This window comes from Rhinoraja longicauda, chromosome 20 (genome assembly GCF_053455715.1).
Source record: "Rhinoraja longicauda isolate Sanriku21f chromosome 20, sRhiLon1.1, whole genome shotgun sequence".
NCBI lineage: Eukaryota > Metazoa > Chordata > Chondrichthyes > Rajiformes > Arhynchobatidae > Rhinoraja > Rhinoraja longicauda.
In genome coordinates this window covers 24,163,700-24,190,089 of record NC_135972.1, presented here as the reverse complement: position 1 = coordinate 24,190,089, position 26,390 = coordinate 24,163,700, and the positions used below count along the sequence as shown (strand labels likewise).

At 46.7% G+C, this 26,390-nt stretch overlaps 1 protein-coding gene across 1 annotated transcript in view; it reads right to left on the bottom strand.

The window, feature by feature from the left end:
* c20h12orf56 (chromosome 20 C12orf56 homolog) overlaps positions 1-26,390 on the bottom strand; it is a 35,532-nt gene extending 9,142 nt beyond the window's left edge. Inside the window, exons 1-9 of the mRNA XM_078416615.1 lie at positions 26,136-26,390; positions 14,369-14,546; positions 13,642-13,723; positions 9,520-9,928; positions 9,346-9,425; positions 7,335-7,479; positions 6,066-6,172; positions 2,490-2,579; positions 1,245-1,371 (exon numbers count right to left, since the gene is read on the bottom strand). Coding sequence (XP_078272741.1) covers positions 1,245-1,371; positions 2,490-2,579; positions 6,066-6,172; positions 7,335-7,479; positions 9,346-9,425; positions 9,520-9,928; positions 13,642-13,723; positions 14,369-14,546; positions 26,136-26,390 — 1,473 coding nt within the window. The remainder of the gene's footprint in view (positions 1-1,244; positions 1,372-2,489; positions 2,580-6,065; positions 6,173-7,334; positions 7,480-9,345; positions 9,426-9,519; positions 9,929-13,641; positions 13,724-14,368; positions 14,547-26,135) is intronic.

Sequence of the window (26,390 nt, the reverse complement as noted above, 5' to 3'; positions counted from 1 at the left end):
CTTCGGCCCACCGAGTCCATGCCAACCTCCAGACTCAGGAACAGCTTCATCCCCAGGGCCATAGCTGCTATGAACCAGTCCTGCTGAGCCGGATGGTCACATCGCACAGTGATCTGGCACAGATCTACTTGCACTTTATTCTGTCTCAAAACTGTTACAATTTGTTTCGTTGGGTTGTTGCTGTTTAAATTAATTAAATTATTGCATCGTATGGGAGGTGCATTCCCAATCTCGTTGTACCCCTGGAGAATGACAATAAAGATATATTGTATTGTATTGTATTGTACCAGCGATCACCCGCGCACTAGTTCTATTCCACACACTGGGAACAATTTACAGAAGCCAAGTAACCAACAAACCCACACGTCTTTGGAGTGTGGGAGGAAACCAGAGCACCCGAAGAAAACCCATACGGTCACAGGGAGAATGTGTAATCTCCGTGCAGACAGCACCTGTAGTCAGAATCGAACCTGGATCTCTGGCGCTGTAAGGCAGCAGCTCTACCACTGCGTCACCACCACTGATGATGATTAGAGTCATCAACTCCTACAGCACATCCCTTTCTTCAGTAGTAGAGTTTAGTTTAGTTTATTGTCACGTGTACACGAGGTACAGTGAAAAGCTTCTTTATCACAGTCAGCGGAAAGACTATACATTTTTTTTAAATATCAAAAAATATTTTATTCAAGTAATAAATATTTACAAAACATCTTCTTTTTTAACAAACCCATCCGACATTTCCGGAGGTTACACATTCGATACAGGCATTCACTTCCAAATTTACAGACATTTACACAGTATCCCTTATTTGGAGGGGCATCTCCAAAAAACCCTGCCCCCCCATGTCCAGCAGCGGAAGGACCCTAGACTGTGGTCCTCCCCCACAGGGCCTTGGAAAGACTATACATGATTACATTAAAGCCGTCCACAGTGTACACAGACAGGATGAAGGGAATAACGTTTAGTGCAAGATAAAGTGCAGTAAAGTCCAATTAAAGATAGTCCGAGGGTTTCCAATGAGGCAGATGGGAGGTCAGAACCGCTCTCTACTTGGTTCATAATGAGCAATGTCTTTCAGGGCCGTTTCTAAAGATGAAATAGTAAACAATTGTAAAGCTGAGGGAGGGGACTCCACAGAGGAGCACCCTGGGAGATGCGGGCTGGACTGACGGAACCAGGGCCATCAGAGAGGCAGAGAAGGGCAGATGTAGGGAGTCACCGGACACAGTCGACTGCAGACTTACCTCCTCGCAGGGAGGAGCAGCTGGGACCCCACGCTCCACTGACACCCCGTCACCAACCGCACAAGGTGTCTTCACTACATGCGGCCCACTTATTAAAATCTTCAGTAGGCTGACGACCAAGAGGCCCCTAACAAGTAACACAGAGAACACCCGCCTTCAAATATGGCCACATTATGAGGCAATGTTAAAAAAACTTTCAACTCTACGAAACAACATCACTGATGATAATCAGAGTCCTTAACATATACACTACAGCAAACCCAGGTCATTACAGACTTCTTTATAATGGATCACAGTTATAGCAGACTGTGTCTTTAAGAAGAGTAAGGAAGGAACTGCAGATGCTGGTTTATACTGAAGATAGACACAAAATGCTGGAGTAACTCAGCGGGACAGGCAGCCTCTCTGGAGAGAAGGAATGGATAATGTTTCGGGTCGAGACCCTTCTTCAGACTGAGTCAAGGGAGAGGGAATCGAGAGATATGGAAGGGTAAGGTGTGAAAACCCCAAATCAAAGGAGACATGGATAAGGAAATGTAGAATGGTTCATTGTTAGCTGAGGAGAAGGTGACAAGGAGGCACACAATCAATAAACTTCGGAGAACTAGGGTAGGGGCAGGACGGAGGGAGAAGAAGAGTAAGAGTAAGGGTAACGAAGTCAGAGAAATCAATATTCATACCGCTGGGTTGTAAGCTGCCAAGCTACAGGGAAATAGCCCAATGCGGGCAGATGAGATTAGCGTAGATGGGGTATCTTGGTTGGTGCGGGCAAGCTGGGCTGAAGGACCTGTCTCCATTGCTGTATGACTCTAAGATGGACAAACTGGCGAGAGCCACCACATGCAAATTGGAGGAACAGCACCTCACATTTCACTTGGGCAGTTCGCAACCCAGCGGCACGAATGTTAATTTCTCTAACTTCAATAACTCCTGCAATCCCTCCCCCCTCCACCACCCTAGTTGTCCCACCAGTCCCACTGTTCGCATCCTAGTATCCCTTTTGTTGATACACCTTCCCCAGTCAACAATGGGCCATTATGGGCTCCACCCTTCCTGAGGTCATCTGTCGCCAGCCCTGATCTGTTTTGGCATTTTCTCACCTCCAGTTTAGTTCCTTCCCCCCCCCCCCCCCCCACCTCTACCCTCAGTCTGAAGAAGGGTCCCAACCCAAAATGTCACCTGTTTTTTTTCTCTGGAGTTGCTGCCTGATCCAGCATTTTGCGTCTATCTTCGAGAGCTACCTACCGCTTGGCCGTGAGAAGAGGCAGGCGAGTTGGCTCCGTTTCAGTCTCCCTGAACATCACGCCCAACGTTTCCACGATCAACCTACAAAATCTGCGCGGATGAACGGAGAATTACATCGCACATTCACCTCTCTGTACATTTACATGAAGTTCCCAACTTGCAAAATAAACAAACATCGTACATGCAGAGGAGACAGATAAACCTTTGCAAGCATTGGCCAGGTGGGCTGAGCAATTGTTGATGGAATTAAATATAGAAAAATGTGAGGTGTTGTATTTTGGAAAGTCTAATGTGGGCAGGACCTACACAGTGAATGGTAGGGCTCTGGGGTGTGCTGTAGAGCAGAGGGATCTCGGAGTGCAGGTAGATAGTTCCTTGAAAATGGCGTCACCGATAGATTGGGTGTTCAAAAATTATTTTGGCACATTGGCCATCAGTCAGAGTATTGAGTAGAGAAGTAGGGAGGCCATGTTACAGTTGTATAAGATGTTGGTGAGGCTGCATTTAGAGTATTGCGTTCAGCTTTGGGCAATAAGTTGCATGAAAGATGTTGTCAAGTTGGAAAGGGTACGGAGAAGATTTATGAGGATGTTGCCTGGACTCAAGGGTCAGCTGGAGGGAGAGGTAGAACAGGCTGGGACTCTATTCCTTGGAGCACAGGAGGATGAGAGGTGATCTTATCGAAGTGGACATAATCACGAGAGGAATTGATCAGGTAGACTCACAGAGTCTCTTGCCCAGAGTAGAATTAAGAACCAGAGAACATAGGTTTAAGGTGAAGAGGGAAAGATTTAAGAGGAATCTGACGGGTAACATTTTCACACAAAGGGCGGTAGGTGTATGGAACGAGCTGCCAGAGGAGGTAGTTGAGGCAAGGACTTTTGCAACGTTTAAGAAACAGTGAGACACGTACATGGATAGGACAGGTTTACTCCTTCATTTTGTGTCTATCTTAGGTTTAGAGGGATGTGGGCCAAACGCGGGCAAGTGGAACTAGTGTAGTTGGTCGAAGGGCCTGTTTCCATGTTGAATGACTCTATGTCAAAAGAAGAATGATTGAGTAAATCAGTAAGTTTGGAGTTGGCACAGTAGCACTGCTACCACTGTAAAATCACGCGGTGGTTATGTGCTTGAAAAACAATGAGTCATTCAAAAACTTGTAAATTAATCGTAAACACGACTCCGCTGTCTGCGGTCATTGCAAAATTACCAACATGATAATCAGGCTTTGCTATTAAACGAACAAGCGCGTGTTGCAAAAACGCATAAATTAAACACGCATAAAACGCAAGCTGCCTGTGCATGGAATCATTGAACAGTACAGCACAGGCCCTTCAGCCCACAATGTCCGTGCTGAGCATGACGCCAAGTTACACCTACCTCTCTGCTTGCATGCGACCCACACCCCTCCATTCCCTGCACATCCATGTGCGATCTAAAATACTTCATTTAGTTTAGCCTCTAGTATCTTCCTCCACCACCACCCCTGGCAGTGCATTCCAGACACCCACCTCTTTCTATGTAAAAAACTTGTCCCGCACGTCTCCTTTAAACTTTGCCACTCTGACCGTGTAGCTACGACCTCTAGTCTTTGACATTCCCAACCTGGGAAAATCGTTCTGACTGCCTACACTATCGATGCCGGGAATATCTAGAATAATAGTGGAAACTGCTGGAAACACTCAACCGGTCAGGCAGCATCTGCAGAGAGAGAGAGAGAGAGAGACACAGAGTTTATGTTTACGAGGTATGATCCTCCTGAAAGCACGCCAGTGCATATATGCCAGTGGTGGCAACATGGACCTTTAGACTTTAGAGATACAGCACAGGAGCAGGCCCTTCGGCCCACCGAGTCCTCGCCAACCAGCGATCACACCATCCTACACTCTGGGGACAATTTACAATTTCACCAAAGCCAATTCACCTGCAAACCTGCACGTCTTTGGAATCCAGAGCATCTGGAGAAAACCTACGCAGGTCACGGGGAGAACGTATAAACTCCGTACAGGCAGTTTTCTCTAGAGTTGCACGTGATAGAGGGGAATACTTCGACTTTGACTTACCGCGAGGAAGCAGACCATTCAGCCCACCGGGTCCATACGACCAGCAATCATCGCACACTCGTTCCATCCTACACACTGGGGACAATTTTGCCAACGCCAATTAACCTACAAACCTGCACATCTTTGGGCTGTGGGAGCATCCAGAGAAAACCCGCAGTCATAGGAGGTAAATACAAACTCTGTACAAAGAGCACCCGGAGTCAGGATCGAACCCGCGTCCCTGACGTGTGTGGCAGCAACTCTACCGCTGCACCGCTGTGCCATCCCCGTGAGCAAAAGATCTCTAAACTTTCGTGTGACATCAGGGAAAGCACGGTGGCGCAATGGTAGAGTTGCCGTCTCATGGCGCCAGAAACCCGGGTTCAATCCCGACCTCGGGAGCTCCACAATCCACCATCGATACAACCCTCTTTTCCCAAGGAGCTAATCTCTGGAATCCCCTCCCTCTCACCTTTCATTTTCTTAGAGATGGTCCTGGACGACCCCAGTTTAACTTGCTCAATATCTCCATACAACTGAAGGAAACAAATTGCTGTCGGTATTTATGCCGCTAATCATCACCAATGTACACCTGTAGAGTTGCTGCCTCACTGCACCAGAGACCCAGGTTCGATCCTGACTACGGGCGCTGTCAGTACAGAGTTTGTACGTTCTCCCTGTGACCATGTGGGTTTTATCCGGGTGCTCCGTTAAAATTGAAAATTGTCCCCAGTGTGTGGGATAGTGTAAGTGTACGAGGTGATCAGTGAATGGCGTGGAATCGGTGGCCGAAGGATCTGTTTCAGTGCTGCTCTAAACTAAGTCTATAGTTGTGGAGGCATCACCAAATTTGAAGGTGTTTTTCAACACTTATAATTGAACCATACCTGGACTATAGAGAAAAATGAGGAATAGGATATACATCGTGGAGCTCGCGGTCCCTGGTTAGGGACCGGCTTCGGGAGTTCCAAGCCGCAGGAGCTTCGACCGCCCCAATCGCGGGAGCTTCAATCGCCCCCCACTGCGGATGGTTCAACTCCCCCGACCGCGGGAGAAAAAGGAGGAAAGAAGACAAGACTTTATTGTCCCCCATCACAGTGGGGAATGTGGAGGAGCCGCTGCGGTGGATGTTTGTGTTAAATTATTATGTGGTTGCGTGTTTCGTTGCTTTTTTGGTATGACTGTACGGCAAATCAAATTCCTCGTGTGATTTACATACTTGTTTTGTTTTCATACTTGGCAAATAAAATCAATTACAAATCAATTACAATTACAAGACTAATGCAAAGATGTGCAGGATTGTAGGTTAATTGGCATCTGTAAATTGTCCCTGGTGTGTAGGATAGAACTAGTGTACGGGGTGATTGCTGCTTGGCGTGGACTCGGTATGCCGAAGGGCCTGTTTCCACGCTGTAACTCAAGCTAATTCTCAAAGTTAGCCTTACCCATCCCATTTCAGCCCCATGTTTTGAAAATGGTAGATCTTGGCTTGAAGGTCCAGGCAGAAGCCTTTCAACGGGAACATTTCACTTACTGTAGATCATTGATGGTTTTGCTCCTGTCTCGTTGGGTTGGTGGATCCTCCAACCTCGGCAAGTGCTCCTGAAGTTTTCCAATCAGAAATGGATACAGGTCGTTCGACTGCGGACAATGCCAAAGAGATGGAAGAGGCTTTAGCGAGGGGTTTAGGTGAAACCAAAAAGATTAAAAACCTCAAAATAAAAATGGAATTGTCAATACTCCTTAAGAATAAGGGGTAGGCCATTTAGAACGTAGATGAGGAAAAACTTTTTCACCCAGAGAGTTGTGAATATGTGGAATTCTCTGCCTCAGAAGGCAGTGGAGGCCGATTCTCTGGATGCTTTCAAGAGAGAGTTAGATTGAGCTCTTAAAGATAGCGGAGTCAGGGGGTATGGGGCGAAGGCAGGAACGGAGTACTGATTGTGGATGATCAGCCATGATCACAGTGAATGGCAGTGCTGGCTCGAAGGGCCGAATGGCCTCCTCCTGCACCTATTAGCGGCACGGTGGCGCAGCGGTAGAGTTGCTGCCTTGCAGCGAATGCAGCGCCGGAGACTCAGGTTCGATCCTGACTACGGGCGCCGTCTGTACGGAGTTTGTACGTTCTCCCCGTGACCTGCGTGGGTTTTCTCCGAGATCTTCGGTTTCCTCCCACACTCCAAAGACGTACAGGTATGTATGTTGATTGGCTGGGCAAATGTAAAAAATTGTCCCTAGCGGGTGTAGGATAGTGTTAGTTTGCGGGGATCGCTGGGCGGTGCGGACCCGGTGGGCCGAAGGGCCTGTTTCTGCGCTGTATCTCTAAATCTAAAAAAAAATATTGTCTATTGTCTACTCATCACAGTGCTGGGTGTGGTTTTGTCCACAGCACTCCTGCCACAAATTCATTGTTCTGTCTGGGACATATGACAATAAAACACTCTTGACTCTTCCCAGTTTCATCCCAGCTGATATCAGACAACTGAACCATCCTACCAACAACTAGAGAGCAGTCCTGAACTACTATCTACCTCATGGGAGACCCTGAGACCATCATTGATCGGACTTTACTGGACTTTATCTTGCACTAAACATCATTCACGTTATTCCCTTTATCCTGTTGTCTGTACACTGTGGAAGGCTCGATTGTAATCATGCATCGTCTTTCCCCTGACAGGTTAGCGCGCAACAAAAAGCTTTTCACTGTACCCCTGTACACGTGACAATAAACTGAACACAAACCAACAAGAACATCACGTAAATCTTGTCAAATGGAACACACGTGCCCCTGACAGAAACTCACTTTCCAGAAGAGCTTTTTGATGGTGAAGTTGCGTAGTGCAGCAGTTTTTAGCTCTTTCACCAGTGAACAGGTCCTCTCCAACGTACTGCTTCCATGAAGCAATTCAGAGCTCAGTTGATTGAAGAGTTTATTGATTCCCTCTGAACTGGCACAACACAGACCACAATTGTTCACACAGAAAAAGATTTTAATACACACATCAAACAGCGTTATTTAAAGAAAGTTAATACATTGTAATAGACACAATAGATCGAACTGCCAGAGGATAGACACAAAAGGCTGGAGTAACTCCGTGGGACAGGCAGCATCTCTGGAGAGAAGGAATGGGTGATGTTTCTTCAGACTGAAGATGGGTCTCAACCCGATACGTCACCCATTCCTTCTCTCCAGAGATGCTGCCTGTCCCACTGAGTTAGTCCAGCTTTTTGTGTCTATCTTCGGTTTAAACCAGCATCTGCCATTCCTCCTTACACATTTCAAACTGCCAGAGGAGGTAGTTGAGGCAAGTATCAATACAGCATTTAAAAGACACTTGGACAGGTACAGGTTTGCAGGGAAGGATAAGGACCAAACCGGGCAGGTCGTAGCAGCATAGTTGAGTTATCTTGATCGGCATGAGGCAGTCATCTGGAGACTACACAGAGCAACACTAGTCTCCAACATGGTGGTTTCCCATAACAACCCTGGGCTCCAATATGGCGCTTCCAGTGGCAACACTGGATTCCAATGTGGCGGCATCCCATAGCAACACTAGGCTCCAATATGGTGGTTTCCCATAGCAACACCTGGCACCAATATGGTGGTTTCCCATAGCAACACCTGGCACCAATATGGCTTCTTTTCCATAACAACATTGCTCTAAAATGGCAACACTCAGGTCCAATATGGTGGCATCCCTTAGCAACATGAGTGTCTGTGATCGTCATTCTTTGTTTCTAATCACCCTGCTTCTCCTCTCATTTCTTATGCACCCTTCCCCACATTACTTCTCATATTTAAATTTGTCATATTTACATTTAAACGAGGCCATGTGCCATTCATTACTTCCTTTTATTGCTTTCCCCGAGCTTCAAACAACAAATGACGTGAGCTCCACGTAGGCCCATTGCACTTTTATGCAGCGGCCATCTCCTTGCCTTCCACTGCTCTCTGCTCCAGCGGAGAGCCTGCATTTAAAGCATCTGTATTTCAATCTAAGGGACTCGTCAAGCTGTCAACCTTAACTTCTGTATCAGGTTCATATTCCACTCCAGCAGCTGTTTGAGTTTGTTTGATGAATTTATCATGTATTATGACATGAAGGAGGTCATTCAGCCCATCAAAGTCTATGCCAGCTCCTGAAGCAACCCATCATTTCCATCCCCCTATTTATTTCTGTATAAACTATTCTCTCGCACATGCCCATCAACTCTACTAATTTTATCTGAAGAAAGATCCCTCCACAGATGCTGTCTGACCACTTGAGTTCCTCCAGCACTCTGTGTTTTCCTCAGGATTCTAGCATCTCCAGTTCTTGATGCCACCATTTTATTTTGGCTTGATTCCATCCATTGATGCTTTACCTACACTGTGCCCTCCCAGGGACCTTCGACCATTTTCTTACCTAGATCTCTTCAGTGTGTGACCACGGCACCCCCCCCCCCCCACCTTTTCTGCACCTCTGTCCACTGTGGTCAGCACAGTGGCAGAGCTGGTGGAGTTGCTGCCTCACAGCACCAGAGACCCAGGTTCGATCCTGACTAATGGGTGCTGTCTGTGTGTGGAGTTTGTACCTTCTCCCTGTGACATCGCGGGTTTTCTCCAGGAGCTCCGGTTTCCTCCCACTCTCCAAAGACGTACAGTTTGGCTTCAGTAAAATTGTAAATCCTCCCAAGAGTGTAGGGTAGTGTTAGTACGCGCGCGGGGTGACGGCTGGTCGGCGCGGACTCGGTGGTCCAGGTTCTGGCTGTATCTCTAAAGTGAAGTAAAAGTACAGATCTTCTGGGAAGTGGGGCTGTGGCGGCTGAGTTACCTGTGTCCCTTGGGGCCCCGAGCGGGAGATGCGGGTGCACTTTCCTGTGCGTAGTCTGGATCCTGCCTTAGTGTCGACCGCTGTAGACAACATTAAAGAAACAAAACGAACAGCGTTGACCTCCAGACAATGGGGGAACTCAAACCACAAACCGCCCCCCTTGTTTCTACTTACAATCATAAAATTGTTCCACGCACTTTTTAAATGGAGAAATATTAAGGAGGACATGGAGATGATATAGAGATGGAGTTCCAGTTCCTGCTCCATCTGCTGGCTGCTCGTCCTCTTGTCTACCTCCGTGCTGGAGTTCCATATCTCTACTCGCTGGTCCCTGGTGGTTCTGTGGCCAGGGTGAGGCGTGACCGGGTGTTGTTGCATTGGTTCTAGGTTGTACATTGGCACTCGCGATGCCAAGGTAGGGCCTGGACTTTCCTTTGGAGGCTCAGGCAAGGGGCGGGCATTTGTGCGCAAGGTAACATGGTTGTCTTTCTCGCACAGCTTCAGATCCTTCAGCTCGGGGGTCGGGCAGGAGTCGGCGTGGGTCAGTCCAGGGTCACGTTGCCTGTCAAAAGCCTTGCTCTTCCTGGAAGCAGTGAAAAGCGTGATTCATTTATGTGAACGTGGTGGGGGGTGGGGGGGAGAATATCCCACCCCACCCCCCCACCCCCCACACACACATTCATCTCTTTGAGTTTGAGCGTGGAAACAGGTCCCTCAGCCAACCGAGTCCGTGCCGACCATCGATCAGCCGTACACGACCTACACAATTTACAGAGGTCGTTTAACCTACAAACTTGCATGTTTTTGGAGTGTGGGTGGAAACCGAAGAAAACCCGTGCAGTTGCAAGGAGAACGTGCAAACTCCAGACAGACAGCACCAAAGATCAGGATCGAACCTGAGTCACTGGCGCTCGAAGGCTGCAACTCTGCCACTGTGCCACCTTGCCACCCACTAATCATGCATAGTCGACTGATTAGCACGCAACAACAAAAAAATGTCACTGTATTTCAGTACACATGACAATAACCTAAACTAAACTCAAGTGTCAAGAGAGACAATGTTTAGTTGTCATGAGGATCAGCGCCTTGGAGAACTCGAAAACCACGTTCACAACCTCAAGCCCATTAGAATTTCACATCAAATCCCAGCATTTCCTGGTCATCAAAAAAACAATGTGCTCTAGTTCCACGGAACAAGGACAGAGTTCCCCTGGTGCTTACCTTTCATCCCACCAACCTGGGGAAGGAAGATTGATACCGTTTGGAGTCCATTCGGCCCTTTGAGTCTGTTCCATCACAAGCGACTGATGTGCAGGCTCTCTCCAGTACAGATTGAATTCTACGACTTTAGGTAACTCCCTCTTTCTGTCTGCCCGAGTCAGGTTCACCATTCATACTTTATTTGGCTCAGCTTGCCTTTAGACTTTAGAGGTACAGCATGAAAACGGGCCCTTCGGCCCACCGAGTCCACGCCGACCAGCGATCACCCCGTACACTAGCACCATCCTGCACACTCGGTACAATTTACAATATCCCAGAAGCCAAATAACCTACAAACATTTACGTCTTTGAACGTGGGAGGAAACCGGAGCACCCGGAGAAAACCCACAAGGTCTTTAGTTTAGACTTTACAGATGCAGCGTGGAAACAGGCCTTTCAGCCCACTGAGTCCATGCCAACCAGTGATCACCCTACACTAGGTCTATCTCACACACTAGGGACAATTTACAGAAGCCAATTAACCTACAAACCTGCACGTCTTTTGGGCATGGGATGAATTCGGAGAAAACCCACACGATCGCAGGGAGAACGGATCTCTGGCGCTTTAATAATAGTTTAATAAAATGATATTTTTATGCATTAGTATTAGTAATAAATATATTAGTCTATGTTAAAATTTTAAAGAAGAATAGTTACAATATTATACACAGGCACAATCATACTTAAGTACAAGAGTGACAATAGGCAATAGGTGCAGGAGGAGGCCATTCAGCCCTTCGAGCCAGCACCACCATTCAATGTGATCATGGCTGATCATTCTCAATCAGTACCCCGTTCCTGCCTTCTCCCCATACCCCCTGACTCCGCTATCCTTAAGAGCTCTATCTAGTTCTTTCTTGAATGCATTCAGAGACGGCCTCCACTGCCTTCTGAGGCAGTGAATTCCACAGATTTACAACTCTCTGACTGAAAAGGTTTTCCCTCATCTCAGTTCTAAATGGCCTACCCCTTATTCTTAAACTGTGGCCCCTGGTTCTGGACTCCCCCAACATTGGGAACATGTTTCCTGCCTCTAACGTGTCCAACCCCTTAATAATCTTATATGTTTCGATAAGATCCCCTCTCATCCTTCCAAATTCCAGTGTACACAAGCCTAGTCGCTCCAGTCTTTCAACATACGACAGTCCCGCCATTCCGTAAATTAACCTAGTAAACCTACGCTGCACGCCCTCAATAGCAAGAATATCCTTCCTCAAATTTGGAGACCAAAACTGCACACAGTACTCCAGGTGCGGTCTCACTAGGGCCCTGTACAACTGCAGTGTAAGAGTAGTAGATTACAGATTTAGCGTGGCACATTGGCGCAATGGTAGAGTTGCTGCCTTACAGCACCAGAGGCCCGGGTTCGATCCTGACCACGGGGGGCACGTTCTCCCCGTGACCGCCTGTGTTTCCACTGGATGCTCCTCCGATATCCCAAAGACGTGCTGGTTTGTAGGTTAATTGTCTTCTGTAAAAACTGTCCCTAGTGTGCACAGACAGGTGATTGTCGGTCGGCACAGAATCACTGGGTGGAAGGGGCTGGTACCACTCTATCTCGAAAGTATAAAGTAAAGAAAAGTTTGCTCCACAAGGTTTCACAAAAGAGCATTTTGAATTTAAGTGCAATCTATAAAAGCACGTAACATGAAACCAAATTAAGTCGACAATTCGATGATAATGAAAGGCAAAGCATAGATTCACATTACAGTCTCAAAAGAAACCCAAGTCCCCTTGTCTTGGTTATTTCTCAAGCTGAACTGTCTCCATTTACACTAATAAAAGCCTCGTGAAACCCTCACCGTCCTTAATCCACAAACCTAATTACACAAATGTTACAGAACCCAGCAGAGAGTTTCTTATCAGTGTCTCCTGTGGTGGAAGGGGCTCAGTTACTGAAGTGCTGATACAATTGTATCCTGGACTGGTCACGTTTCTTCCTATCTTCTACTTATGATGCCACCATTAAACTAGGAAGAAAACCACCCAGGCAATGTGCAGGACAGCTGATCGAGCCGCTGCCTCACAGCGCCAGAGACCCGGGTTTGATCCCAACCTTGGGAGACGTCTGTGTGGTGTTTGCACGTTCTCCCTGCGACCGCGATGGGTTTCCTCCGGGTGCTCCCGTTTCCCAAGGAGGCGCGGGTTTGTAGGCTAATAGGCTTCTGCAGATTGTCCCCTCAGTGTGGAGGGAGTGGAGGAGAAAGTGGGATAACATAGAACCTAGAGTGAACGGGTGATCGATGGTTGGCGTGGACTCGGTGGGTCGAAGGGCCTGTTTCCATGCTGTATCTCTAAAGGAGACTAAAAGTTGAGAGGAGGGGTAAGTGAAACCATCAAGTGAAGTTGATCGCAGTGTTGAGGCTGGAAGGCTGCGCTGTGAGTCGTCCATAGATCGGATGCTGTCTCGCATGGAGCTTCGTTGGAGCAGGTTAACAGGTCAGAGTGGGAGTTAGTGGAGAATTAAGAGGAACAGATGAACAGAAACTAGCGGTCATTCTTGCAGTTGGATCAAAGATGTCCGTCCCACACAGTGTCTGGTTTTCCCATAGTAGAGAGGATTGTGCTTTTCCACTTTAGGGGCGGCACAGTAGCGCAGCGGCAGAGTTTCTGCCTCACTGCGCCAGAGACACAGATTCGATCCTGACTATGGGTGGTGTGTGTTTGTGTGTGTGTGTACGCGTGTGTACGTGTGTGTGGAGTTTGTACGTTCTCCCTGTGACCTCTCACGATTTTTTATCCCAGTACAAGACCACCCCCTCATCCTCCTGCGCTCCAAGAGATAGAGTCCTAGCCTGCCCAACCTCTCCCTGTAGCTCAGGCCCTCGAGTGCTGGCAACATCCTCGTCAATCCTCTCTGCACCCTTTCCAGCTAACGACATCCTTCGTATAGCAGGGCGAACAGAATGCAACAGAAGGGAACTACGTGATGGCCGAGAGGGGGATTGGAAAGAAAGGAGTGTGCGGGTGTAGCGGGAGGGAATGGGTTGGTGAGGAGGAGGGGGGAACATCATCGATCATTGGGAACATCCCTACCTGAGAGAGAATTCCCTGGGATGCTTGTTCTGTTTGAGCTTGTGTGCTTCTGGGCTGCTGTTGGCTTCCTGGTTTGTGCTGACTGAAAATAAAAAAATATTTTTTTTGCACAAATTACTGAACCCCCCCTCCCCCCTCCAATATATTCCGTTCAAAGCCCTCCTCCGTTGCATGAGGCCGAATCGACGCCCATATCGTTCAGATGTTATTTGATTCAGGGGGTCATTTTCCCAAACTCCTCCTGTGGACCTCATCATCATCATCTTCGGCGATCACTCAAAGTCGAGTGTGACAAGTTCGTAAGTTATAGGTGCGGAATTAGGCCATTCGGCCCATCTAGGCTACTCTGCCGTTCAATTATTTTATACGCTTCCTCTTAAACTCCCACAAATACAACGCTGAACCGTACAAAGCTTCTCTCGATGGGTTTCCTCCAGATGCTCTGGTTTCCTCCCCAGTCCCCAAGGTTTACGAGGTTGTAGGTTCATTGGCCTGTGTAAATTGTAGGGAGTGGAAGCGAAAGCGGGATAATGAAGAACAAGTGTGAGCAGGAGATCGACTGACTCGGTGGGCTGGAGGGCCTGTTTCCACGCGGTCACGGGGAGAACGTACAAACTCCGTACAGGCAGCACCCGTAGTCAGGATCGAACCCGGGTCCCTGGAGCTGTCAGGCAGCAACTCTGCCGCTGCGCCACCGTACCAAGTAAGGAGTAAGCGAAACACGTACCTTCCTCGCGGCCGAGGGGGCTGAATTTCCTCCTGCCCCCGACACGGGTGGCAATATATTTATCGCTGCCCGCGTGTGGTTCGTGTCTTTTCTTGTGTGACCGCGGAACGTAAACGATACGGATGTGTTGTGCTGATTCACGGTCGTGGCCGCTCAGAAAGTCAGGGTAGTCGTCAACCTAAACGCAAAACACGTGTACACGTGAGGAGCCACAGAGTCGCCAACAGGCCCTCCCCCCGATGGCATTTGGCAACGTCCTAGGCCCAAACATTCGGGGTGCTTCTTCAATCACCTCCCTTCCATAATAAAATCAGCAATGAAGACAGCTGCTGAGAGTTTACAAGATTTAACCAGACAAAATGGCGCCGGAAACATGGCGACTCTTGTGTACTGTTTCAGTGTTTAGTTTAGATTTAGTTTAGTTTAGAGATTCAGCCCTTCGGCCCACCAAGTCCATGCCGACCAGCGATCCCCACACACCAGCACTATCCTACAGACTAGGGACAATTTATAATCTTTACCTTAGACAATTAACCTACAAACCTGTACGTCTTTGGATTGTGGGGGGAAACCGGAGCACCCTGGGCGAACCCACGCGGTCACGAGGAGAACGAACAAACTCCGTACAGACAGCACCCTTCCATAAGTGCTTCCTTGAAGCACTTCTCTCTGGAAGGCGACTCCGGACTGTCAAAGCAGCCACAGCCAGACATAAAAACAGCTTTTTTCCACGAGTAGTAGTTACTACTCAATAACCAAAGTCTGTGGTCTCTTTTTTGCTCTGGTTTATTTTCACCCCCATGTTTAGACCCTATTGTTGTATCCTTATTGTTTTGATGTGTTTACGCTTTATTCGTAATTGTTAACTGTGCTGTCATTTGTGAGCAGAGCACCAAGGCACATTCCGTGTATATGCACATACTTGGCCAATAAACTTATTCATTCATTCATTCACCCAGAGTCGGGATCGAACCCTTGTCACTGGCGCTGTGAGGCAGCAACTCTACCGCTGCACCACTGTGCCGCCCTAAATCTCATGTCATCTAACACTCTTACATTCTTGTACTGAAGCATGACTGTGCCTATGTATAATAAGATTTTTACTGAACTGAATGCAAAATCTAGTCAAAACCTACAGATAAAAATGCTAACAGCCCATTTTACATTTTGCATGCTTGTTCTGTTTGAGCTTGTGTGTTTCTGGGCTGCCGATGGCTTCCTGGTTTGTGCTAACTGAAAATAAAAAAATATATATTTATATATATAGAAGTGCCAATTGTGCAAAAACTTCTTTAAAAGTGGTGAGAAAAACTACAGTGGATGCAGAGTGCTGGAGCAACTCAGCGGGTCAGGCAGCATCCCTGGAGAAAGAGAATGGGTGACGTTTCGGTTCAGGACCCTCCTTCAGACTGAAAGTAGGGGGTGGGGAGGTGAAGAGCTGGAGGCGAGAAAAGACCAGGGCCAATGAAGGCCGGCAACAGATGACCAGGCAGGGCGGTGCCTGATATGGTCATTGTTGGCTGGGGAAGGTGTGATCTTAAGAGAGATACGATGGGGTGAACTGTGGAATGGGTAAAATAACTAGGGCGAAGGGGTGGGGGGGGGTGATAGAAGTTACTTAAAATAAGATAATTTGCTGTTCATACCGTTGGGTTGTAATCTGCCCGAGCGAATAGGAGGTGCAGTTCCTCTAGTTTGCCTGTGGCCTCACTTTGGCAGTGGAGGAGGCCCAGGACAGGAAGGTCAGTGTGGGAATGGGAAGGGGAGTTGAAATGGTTGGCAACTGGGAGACCCAGTGGATCTCAGTGGACCGAGTGTAAGTGTTCAGCGAAAGAGTCGTCGTGTCTTCTCAAGAGGTCGGTTCAGTTGCCTGATCAACAGCCGGGAGGAGACCGTCCATGAATCATTAATGGGTTAAAGAAAGCCATCGGGATTGTTTTCACCCAGAGACATTCGTTGGGGTATGGGGGGGGGGGGGGGGGGGGAAATGAGGTGAACGGTGAAGGAAAAATCTGTTAAATTGCTACCAAAAATGAGATCTTTTAACACAAAGGAATGGACGTTGAAAGCTCAAAACCATGGTGAGATGGGCTGAGAAATGGGGTGGAAATGTGGCGTTGGTTTAGATGTAGAAACATAGGCATAGAAAATAGGTGCAGGAGTAGGCCATTCGGCCCTTCGAGCCTGCACCGCCATTCAATATGATCATGGCTGATCATCCAACTCAGTATCCTGTACCTGCCTTCTCTCCATACCCCCTGATCCCTTTAGCCACAAGGGCCACATCTAACTCCCTCTTAAATATAGCCAATGAACTGGCCTCCACTACCTTCTGTGGCAGAGAATTCCACAGATTCACCATTCTCTGTGTGAAAAAAAACGTTCTCATCTCGGTCCTAAAAGACTTCCCCCTTATCCTTAAACTGTGACCCCTTGTTCTGGACTTCACCAACATCGGGAACAATCTTCCTGCATCTAGCCTGTCCAACCCCTTAAGAATTTTGTACGTTTCTATAAGATCCCCCCTCAATCTTCAAAATTCCAGCGAGTACAAGCCGAGTTTATCCAGTCTTTCTTCATATGAAAGTCCTGCCATCCCAGGAATCAGTCTGGTGAACCTTTTCTGTACTCCCTCTATGGCAAGAATGTCTTTCCTCAGATTAGGAGACCAAACCTGTACGCAATACTCCAGGTGTGGTCTCACCAATGCCCTGTACAACTGCAGCAGAACCTCCCTGCTCCTATACTCAAATCCCCTCGCTATGAATGCCAACATATCATTCGCTTTCTTCACTGCCTGCTGCACCTGCATGCCTACTTTCAACGACTGGTGTACCATGACATATTGGCATCTGTTTAACAAAGCAAATGAGAACCGATTTTCAGAAGGTCATAAGGAATAGTAGAATTAGGCCATTCGGTCCATCAGGTCTACTCCGCCATTCAATCATGGCTGATCCATCTCTCCCTTCTAGCCCCATTCTCCTGCCTTCTCCCCATATCTTCTGACACCCGTACTAATCAAGAATCTATCTATCCCTGCCTTAAAAATATCCGCTGAAGCAGAACGTGATGTGCATGTTTATTGTATCATCCATTCGAGGACAAAGTTCCATCCCTGTTATCTGTCAGGCAAAGACAGCCGGTTGCCAAGGATATGCTTCAGGTTGCTATGGAGTGAGCAGAGGAGGCCGGCACCATTCTGAGATGAAGCGTCCGTTAATCTGCAGCAAGAGACTCGAGCAGTGGAGGAATCTCACTGGGGGTTGAGTGGAGCTTGTGGAGGTGTGTGATTATGGTGATGTGCTTTTGGCAAAGGTGAAAGAACCCTCATAGTCCTACAGGGCGGCACGGTGGCGCAGCGGTAGAGTTGCTGCCTCATGGCGCCAGAGACCCGCGTTCCATCCTGACTATGGGTGTTGTCTGTATGGAGTTTGTACGTTCTCCCTGGATTGCCGGGGTTTTGTTAGACTTTAGATACAGCATGGAAACAGGCCCTTCGGCCCACCGTGTCCGTGCCGACCAGCGATCACCCCATACACTAGCACTATCCTACACAATAGGGACAATTTACAATTTTCTTACCGAAGCCAATTAACCTATAAACCTGTACGTCTTTGGAATGTGGGAGAAAACTGGAGCACCCGGAGAAAACCCACGCGATCACAGGGAGAACGTACAAACTCCATACAGACAGTGCCCGTGGTCAGGATTGTAGCTGGGTCTCTGGGCGCTGTAAGGCAGCAACTCGACCGCTGCGCCACCCTAATCCCCTCATGTCTCCCCTCAAGCACCGACGTGGCAGAGAAAGCCTTTTGCCTTGCGCACAGTTACAATCACTTGGCTCTGTACCAGGGCAGCATCGCCCCTTCCACTGTGTGAAACACTCTGCCTCAGTGTACCTGTGATAACAATCCTGTAATTAGGCACTTTCTCTAGAGCGACACAAAGCCACAATCACCGACCGATCAGATGTCAGTGGGCCAACACCTTACAATTAGCCTGGCCGGCACAGTGAAGCAGCGGTTAAGTTGCTGCCTCGCAGCGCCAAAGACCTGAGTTCGATCCTGACTACGGGTACTGTCTGTGTGGAGTTCGTACGTTCTCCCTGTGACCGCGTGGGTTTTCTCCGTGGGCTCCGGTTTCCTCCCACATCCCAAAGGCGTGCGGGTTTGTAGGTTCATTGGCTTCTGTAAATTGTCTCTAGTGTGTGGATGGAATTAGTACGATAGTTATGATAGTGATACGAGTATGATAGGAAGATAGAACTAGTGTACGGGGTTATCGCTGGTCAGCGCGAACTCTGTGGGCTGAAGGGCCTGTTCCCACCCAGCATCTGTAAACTAAATTAAAAGTGGTTTGTTTCTGATCACAGCGGCGTGTTTCAGTCGTACCTGTACAGAAATGGGAATAATTGCCCGCTCCCATGTTTCCTGCCAGGATATAAAGAATAGTGCGCGACTAAAGAAAGTACTTGCATTTATCCTTCATAAATTCATGCGAACAAATAATTTTCAGTCTCATTTAAAAAAAATCAGTGTCCTGTAATCGGGCAGGAAGCTGGTTCTTCCTATGACCGTGTGGGTTTCCTCCAGGTGCTCCCGTTTCCTGCCACATCTCAAAGATGCGTGAGTTTGTAGGTTAATTGCCCCACTGTAAATTGCCCGTGGTGTGTAGGGAGTGGATGAGAAAGCGGGATAACTTAGAACTAGTGTGAACGGGTGATCGATGGTCGACGCGGACTCGGTGGGCCAAAGGGGCCTGTTTTCATGCTGTATCTCTAAACTTCCATCATTGTACCGGTGCCAAAGAATGCCTCTCCAGCGTGTTTAAATGACTACCGACCGGTGGCCCTCACCTCGGTTGTCATGAAATGCTTGGAGAGGCTAGTCAAGAAGCACATCTGCGCCCTCCTTCCTCGCAACATGGACCCACTACAGTTCGCATACCGTCCGAACAGGTCCACGGATGATGCGGTCTCCCAGGTTCTACACACCGCTCTCTCTCATCTGGACAGCCAGGGGGGCTATGTGAGGATGCTGTTCATTGACTTTAGTTCAGCATTCAACACAATAGTCCCCAGCAGACTGGTTGAAAAGCTGCTGGAACTGGGGCTTAGCACCCCTCTGTGTGCCTGGGTCCTGGACTTTCTCACTGCCAGGCCCCAAGTGGTCAGGATGGGGGAACACACATCTAGCTCCCTCACCCTGAACATAGGATCCCCCCAGGGCTGCGTCCTTAGCCCCCTACTGTACTCCCTGTACACACATGACTGTAGGGCCAGGTTCAGCTCAAACTCCATCATCAAGTTTGCTGATGACACTGTGGTGGTGGGCCGGATCTCCAACAACGATGAGAAGGCCTACCGGGAGGAGGTGGCTGATCTGGCACTCTGGTGTCACGACAATAGCCTCCTCTTGAATGTCACTAAAACAAAGGAGCTGATTGTGGACTTCAGAAGGGCTAAACATCCAAGGACGTACACGCCACTGGAGATAAATGGGTCTATTGTGGATAGGGTGAGCAGTTTCAAATACTTGGGAGTCCGCATCGCAGAGGATCTGACGTGGGCAACGCACATTGCCGCACTGGTGGGTAAGGCTAAGCAGCGCCTTTACCACCTTAGACAACTGAGGAAATTCAGAGTGTCGCTGAGGATCCTTCATTGCTTCTACTCTGGGGCTGTAGAGAGCATCCTGTCCGGCAACATTACAGTCTGGTTTGGGAACAGCTCTGCCCAGGACAGGATGGCCCTGCAGAGAGTAGTGCGTTCGGCAGAACGCACCATGGGAACTACACTCGTCCCCCTGCAGGACCTATACATCAGGAGGTGCAGATCCAGAGCAAGCAAGATCATGAGGGACCCCTGCCACCCCAGTAACGGACTGTTCCAGATGCTACGGTCAGGCAAACGCCTCCGCTGTCACGCTGTGAAAGCAGAGAGGATGAGACGGAGCTTCTTCCCACAGGCCATCAGGACTGTCAACTTTGATAACCCCAGAGACTAAATTTTTGTCGACACTTTTTGTGCTATGTTTAGTAACTTATTAACTTTATTTATATGCTGTAACTGTAATTCTTTTTGTGCACAACCCGCAGGCATTGCCACTTTCATTTCACTGCACATCGAGTATGTGTATGTGACAAATAAATTTGACTTGACTTGACTAAAGGAAACTAAACGGTGCACCTATTGCGAAGTGCTTCTGAGAGCCTCTCTATTTATGTACAGAAAGGTGCTTCTTGCAAGCAAAATAACCGCTGGTGTATGCATATTAATTGGCATTCACAGGATTCAGGCGCTATGAATCTTGTGAGAACAGACTTCGGCAGGTCACTGAATCCATTTTAAGCAGAATTTACATCCATTAGCACACAGTTGCTGCCTCTCAAAAAAATTGGCTTTAGTTATCTGTGAGATGTTATCTGGCAAAGCAGCAGATTATTCAGTAATGCTAATGCTGTCTAATTTTAGATGTTGATGCAACATTTCAAATTTAAAACCAATAGGTTACTATAAATTGTGCACTTGTTAAATGTTATGAATTACTTTTAATCTTTTCATCTACAATAGACAATGTCAGTATTTGGGTAAGAAACGATCATAAAATGCAGAAATATTTAACGATGCTGCTTTACATGAAAAACAATAAATTTCAAGCACCATTTATTGAAAGAAAATAATGATTTAAAGACCGGATCGCATATCAACGATGCTTTATAAGATTAAAAAACAAAGTGCTGGAGGAACTTAGCAGGTCTGGCAGCAGATACAAGGAACTGCAGATGCTGGTTTACAAAAGAAAGCACAAGGTGCTGCAGCATCTCTGGAGAGCATGGACAGGTGATGTTTCGGGTTGGGACCCTTCTTCAGACTGTTTGTAATGGGGGGAAGGGAAAGTTGGAAGAAAAGAAGGGCAGGACAAAGCCTGGTGAGTGATAGGTGGATACAATTGAGGGGGGGGGGTGTGACGGTCATATGGTTGGACAAAGACTCGAGATCAAAAGACAAAAAGGCGCAAAAGGAGCTAAGGTGCGAAGAGGTGCAAATTGTGAAGGGAGAGGAAAGAATACAGGTGGAAGAGGACCATGGGGGATTGACTGTATCCTCGACCCGGATTGGAAGATAGTATTTGATATTAAGTAGTTGGTAATATTTGATAGTCTGATCTTATGGTGGTGGACATTTGGTGTGTAAATACTTTTGTGAATCGGTGAATCAATTCAATTTTGTAAAAAAAACAGCAAACTGATAACAAAACAGAAAATACTGGAAATAACAGTTTAAAAAAACATTTGGACAGGTACATGGATAGGATAGGTTTAAAGGGATATGGGGCAAATGCAGGCAGGTTGGTCGGCGTGGGCATGTTGGGCCGCCAAAGGGCCTGTTTCCACGCTGTGTGACTCCATGACTCTATTGGATGGCACACTGGCACAGCTGGTAAGCCACCAGAGATCCAGGTTTGATCCTGACCTTGGGTGCTGTTTGTGTGGAGTTTGCACGTTCTCCTTGTGACACCGTGGGTTTTCTCCGGTTTTCTCGCACATTCCCGAGACGAGCGGGTTTGTAGGTTAATTAGCCTCCGTAAATTGTCTCATGTTTGTAGGGAGTAGATGAGAAAGTGGGATAACATAGAACTAGTGGGGACGGGTGATCGATGGTCAGCATGGACTCGGTGGGCTGAAGGGTCTATTTCCATGCTCCGGTTTCCCACATTCTTAGGACATAGTTTTGTAGGTTAATTGGCTTCTATATATTGTTCCTTGTGTGTGGAACCCACGCGGTCACAGGGAGAACATACAAACTCCGCACGGACAGCACTCATAGTCAGGATCGAATCTGGGTCTCTGGTGCTGTAAGGCAGCAACTCTACCGTTGCACCACTCTGCCGCCCAGTGACATCAATTTAACTTGGTATCATGTTCAGCACAAACATTGTGGGCCGAAGGGCCTGTTCCTGTGCTGTGCTGTTCTATGTTCTAAAAAGTTTTGGATAAACGTTGGGTTATTAAGGATGAAAATGTGACAAAATGCAAGTTTATTCACATCCTGTGAACAACACATACTGCTTCAAGGAATATAGATCTCTGTTAATGAAATATTTATCACAGCTGTCAGTTCTGAACATTCCACATGCTGTAGATTTGCTTTCCCAGAGTCGAGATCTTGCCCGAGGTGAATACCATACCATCAGTCAGCAGTGCGGTGCCCCACACACAGTACAAAACATGTGCAAGGTATCAGATCAATTTAGATACAGCATGGGAACAGGCCCTTTGGCCCACCAAGTCTATGCTGACCATCGATCACCCATTCACACTAGTTCTTATCTCAAGTTCTCTTGTCACTTCACAATTCTCAGTGATCCTTATTCCAATTACCTTCAACCTCAGTCCCCTTAGATATTTGATCTCTTAAAGGAAATATGCTCTCCCAAATTAGTTTAGAGACACAGCATGAAAACAGGCCCTTCGGCCCACTGTGTCCACTCCGACCATCGATCACCCGCTCACACTAGTTCTGTGCTATCCCACTTTTTGCATCCACTCTCTACATATTAGGAGCAATTTTACAAAGGGCAATTAAACTACAAACCTGCACATCTTTTGAGATGTGTGAAGAAACTGGAGCACCCAGTGGCCTCAGGTAGAACGAGCAAACTCCACACAGACAGCACCCGAGGTCAGGAACGAACACGAGTCTCTGGGACAGTGAAGCAGCAGCACTACCAGCTGTGCCAGGCAGCATCTGTGGAGGGAATAGCTAGCTGACATTTTGGATCTGGACCATTCTTCAAACTGAATTTCTCAGTGTAAAGAAAGGTCTCGATCCAAAACGTCACCTATCCATGTTTTCCAGAGGTGCTGCTAAGTTATTCTAGCACTTTGTCCTTTTACGTGAATCAGCATCTGCAATCCTTTGTTTCTACTGTCTGAAGATGGGTCCTGGCCTGAAACATAGCCTGTCCATTCCCTCCGCAGATGCTGCCTGACCCACTGAGTTACTCCAGCACTTTGTGCTTTGCTCAAGAGTCCAGCAGCATCCAGCAGTTTCTTGCGTCTTGATTAAACCAGGTTTTTTCTTTAGTTCTGTGTGACACAGATGTTTCAACTGTGCAAGGGATGTGCAGGTTGTGTGTTTCCATTCCATGGCACCCTCACAATGGACAGAAGCCTCCCTCTGCTTGCCATTATCTGACAGCTTATTTCATTGTGGAGAGCAAACCAACGGACTTCAGTCCCACACTACATGACTGGCTTAGAAGTTCCAAAGTGGCCTAGGAAACTATTCAGCTGGTTAAACAATTGCCATAGAAACCCCACCACTAACTCTAGAACAATTAAAACTAGGATAAAATGCATCTTCGTTCACACAACGTGATATATATATATGTGTGTGTGTGTGTGTTTGTAAAAAAACTGCATTTATCCTATCTTTCTCCTCATTTTATATATAAATAGTTTAATATAAATAAGAATATATATACACATATATATAATTTTATAAGAATAAATAATATATAAAGAACATATATTAATTATAATATATAGACATACACATATGTGTTTATATATTTATATTATAAAATGTATATATACACATACACACACACTTTTGTATTTATATATTTATATATAAAAATCAGGGAAATAGATAGGGTAATTGCACAGAGTCTTTTAAGCAGAAGATAGACACAAAATGCTGGAGTAACTCAGCGGGTCAGGCACCATCTCTGGAGAGAAGGTATGGGTGACGTTTCGGGTCGAGACCCTTCTTCAGAGTTTTAAGCAGAATAGGGGAATCAAGAATCAGAGGGCATAGGCGTGAGGACATAGATTAATAGGAACCCGAAGGGGATTTTTTTTCCTCACATAGGGTGGTGGGTACAGCACTACCTGACCTAAATAAGGGTTATGTATCCTTATGGCTTGTTTCCGATGTAAACTTGAGTGATCGTATGAGTGAAAATTACAAACTGCCTTGCTTGTACTAGGGTCTATGTACAGAATAGTTCACTCCAGTGCGATCGCAATTAGGAAAGTACCTGGAACAAGCTGCCAGATGAGGTAGTTGAGACAGGTACCATAAAAGACATGTGGATATATGGATAGGAAAGGTTTAGAGGGACATGTGCCAAACACAGCAAGTTAGTACTGGTGTAAATACGGCATGTTGGTCAGCATGGGCAAGTTGGGCCGATGGGCCAGTTTCCACACTGAAAGACTATCAAATCAAATCAATACTTTATTACAGACTCAGGATCCAGATAAAAGACAAGACATTACATAGAATAAATTACATACAAAAGCACAATAAATTACTAATAAAAGCACAACAAAATAACATACAAAAGCACAATACATGGTTTAAAACTAAGAATTTTAAAAAAATCAGTGTCCTACAAGAGAAACTATCCCAATGTCTCCACAGCTGGGATTGGTAGCGTGTAGTGCTAAACCTTGTTTAAGGCCAAGATTATTTCATTTTCAGAGTCATTAATCCGGCAAATAAATTTATACATAAGATTTCTTAAGACAGTTTGTAAAGTATTGACTCCTGCAGCCAAAAACATTCCACTTGCACGACACCATCTACGTCTCTTAAGTATTATTCTCTTAGCATCATCATTATAAGCTACTTGAAGTCTTTGTAAGCTTGCTTTTCTGCAGTTTAACCACAAGTGTGCAGTATAGAGTGGTGATTGCAGAGACAGTACTGTTAAATAATTATGTGTTGTTTGTGTCAATTTTGAATTTTTAAATTAAAATATCTGTGAAAGCGGGTGTTTTTCAGCTCAATCACGCTCTCTCCTTGCAATGTTACTTCAGAAAAGTCAGTTGAACCCATAAAGCCAGTGTCGGAATTTGTCTTGAACCACAGCAAACTCATTAAAGTTTCACAGAGCATTGTAACTAAATTCCTACCCGACAGCACACATCTTTAATTTCTAAATACGTGCAGTTTCGGTAAACACGATAGAGGAAATAGTCTGTAGCACAATTACAGTAGGTTTCTTGTCCTAACAAGCAGAGACACGGCTGTCTCGCTGTCTTGTGTGTTAATCGTTCGCAATGTAACAAATTTTCGTATATAGAAACAAAGAACTGCAAACGCTGGTTTATACCAAATATAGACACAGTTTTCAGATGTAACGGCGCATAAAGCGAAATCATATTGGATTAAAATACACTTCAAAACATAAAATGCTGGAGTAACTCAACGGGCCAAGCAAGCATCACCATCATCTGTGGGGGGATGGATCGGCCGGGACCCTTCTTCAGACTGGAAGGGTCTCCATTTTAAAACATAGTTCCACGTTTTATGATGATTGTTTCCCCCATTTAATTCACTCCATATCGTTACTCAGTATAACACAACGGCTAATTTCCGGGGTCATAAAGTCCTCTCGAAGAGCGCTGTTTGACCGTCCCCGAAATTAATTTATCCCAAATATCGTTACGCAAACCATAAATTCCCGCCCTCCTCACACTGGGACGAAAATTGCAAACAAAACGCCTGCAAAATCAAATGTATAACTTAGATAGGCGGGAGAACAATCCGAAAAATAACAAACTCAGAAGTTTAAAAGAGATCAAAGCACAAAGGAGACACGGGGTTGTTGTTGTTGCAAAGTGAGGGAGAGAGTGTGTGTGATAAGTTTTAAACAAAAACATAAAGTTGTGGAACTAAACTGAAATGTGCAGTACTTTGATTTCGTCTCGTTTACTGATAAAGTTGATTAAAAAAAACTAATCTTCTCACCAGCTCGATTGCAACAACATCGCTGAGATGCACCGCCTCGTGGATGGTCTTGGGTGGGTTCTGAGTCAAGTAGATACACTCGTCGGTGAGGACGACGAAGTCGAACGTCTTCTTGTGCCTTCTCCCAGTCACTACAATGCACGCTTCGTACATTCGGATCTTGTTGAAGACGCTCTCGTCCAAGTGCCTTTTTAGGAAGAAATCGAGCTTGTCGTGCCGCTTGGAGTGGAATATGTCCAGCTCGTTTCTCGCCAT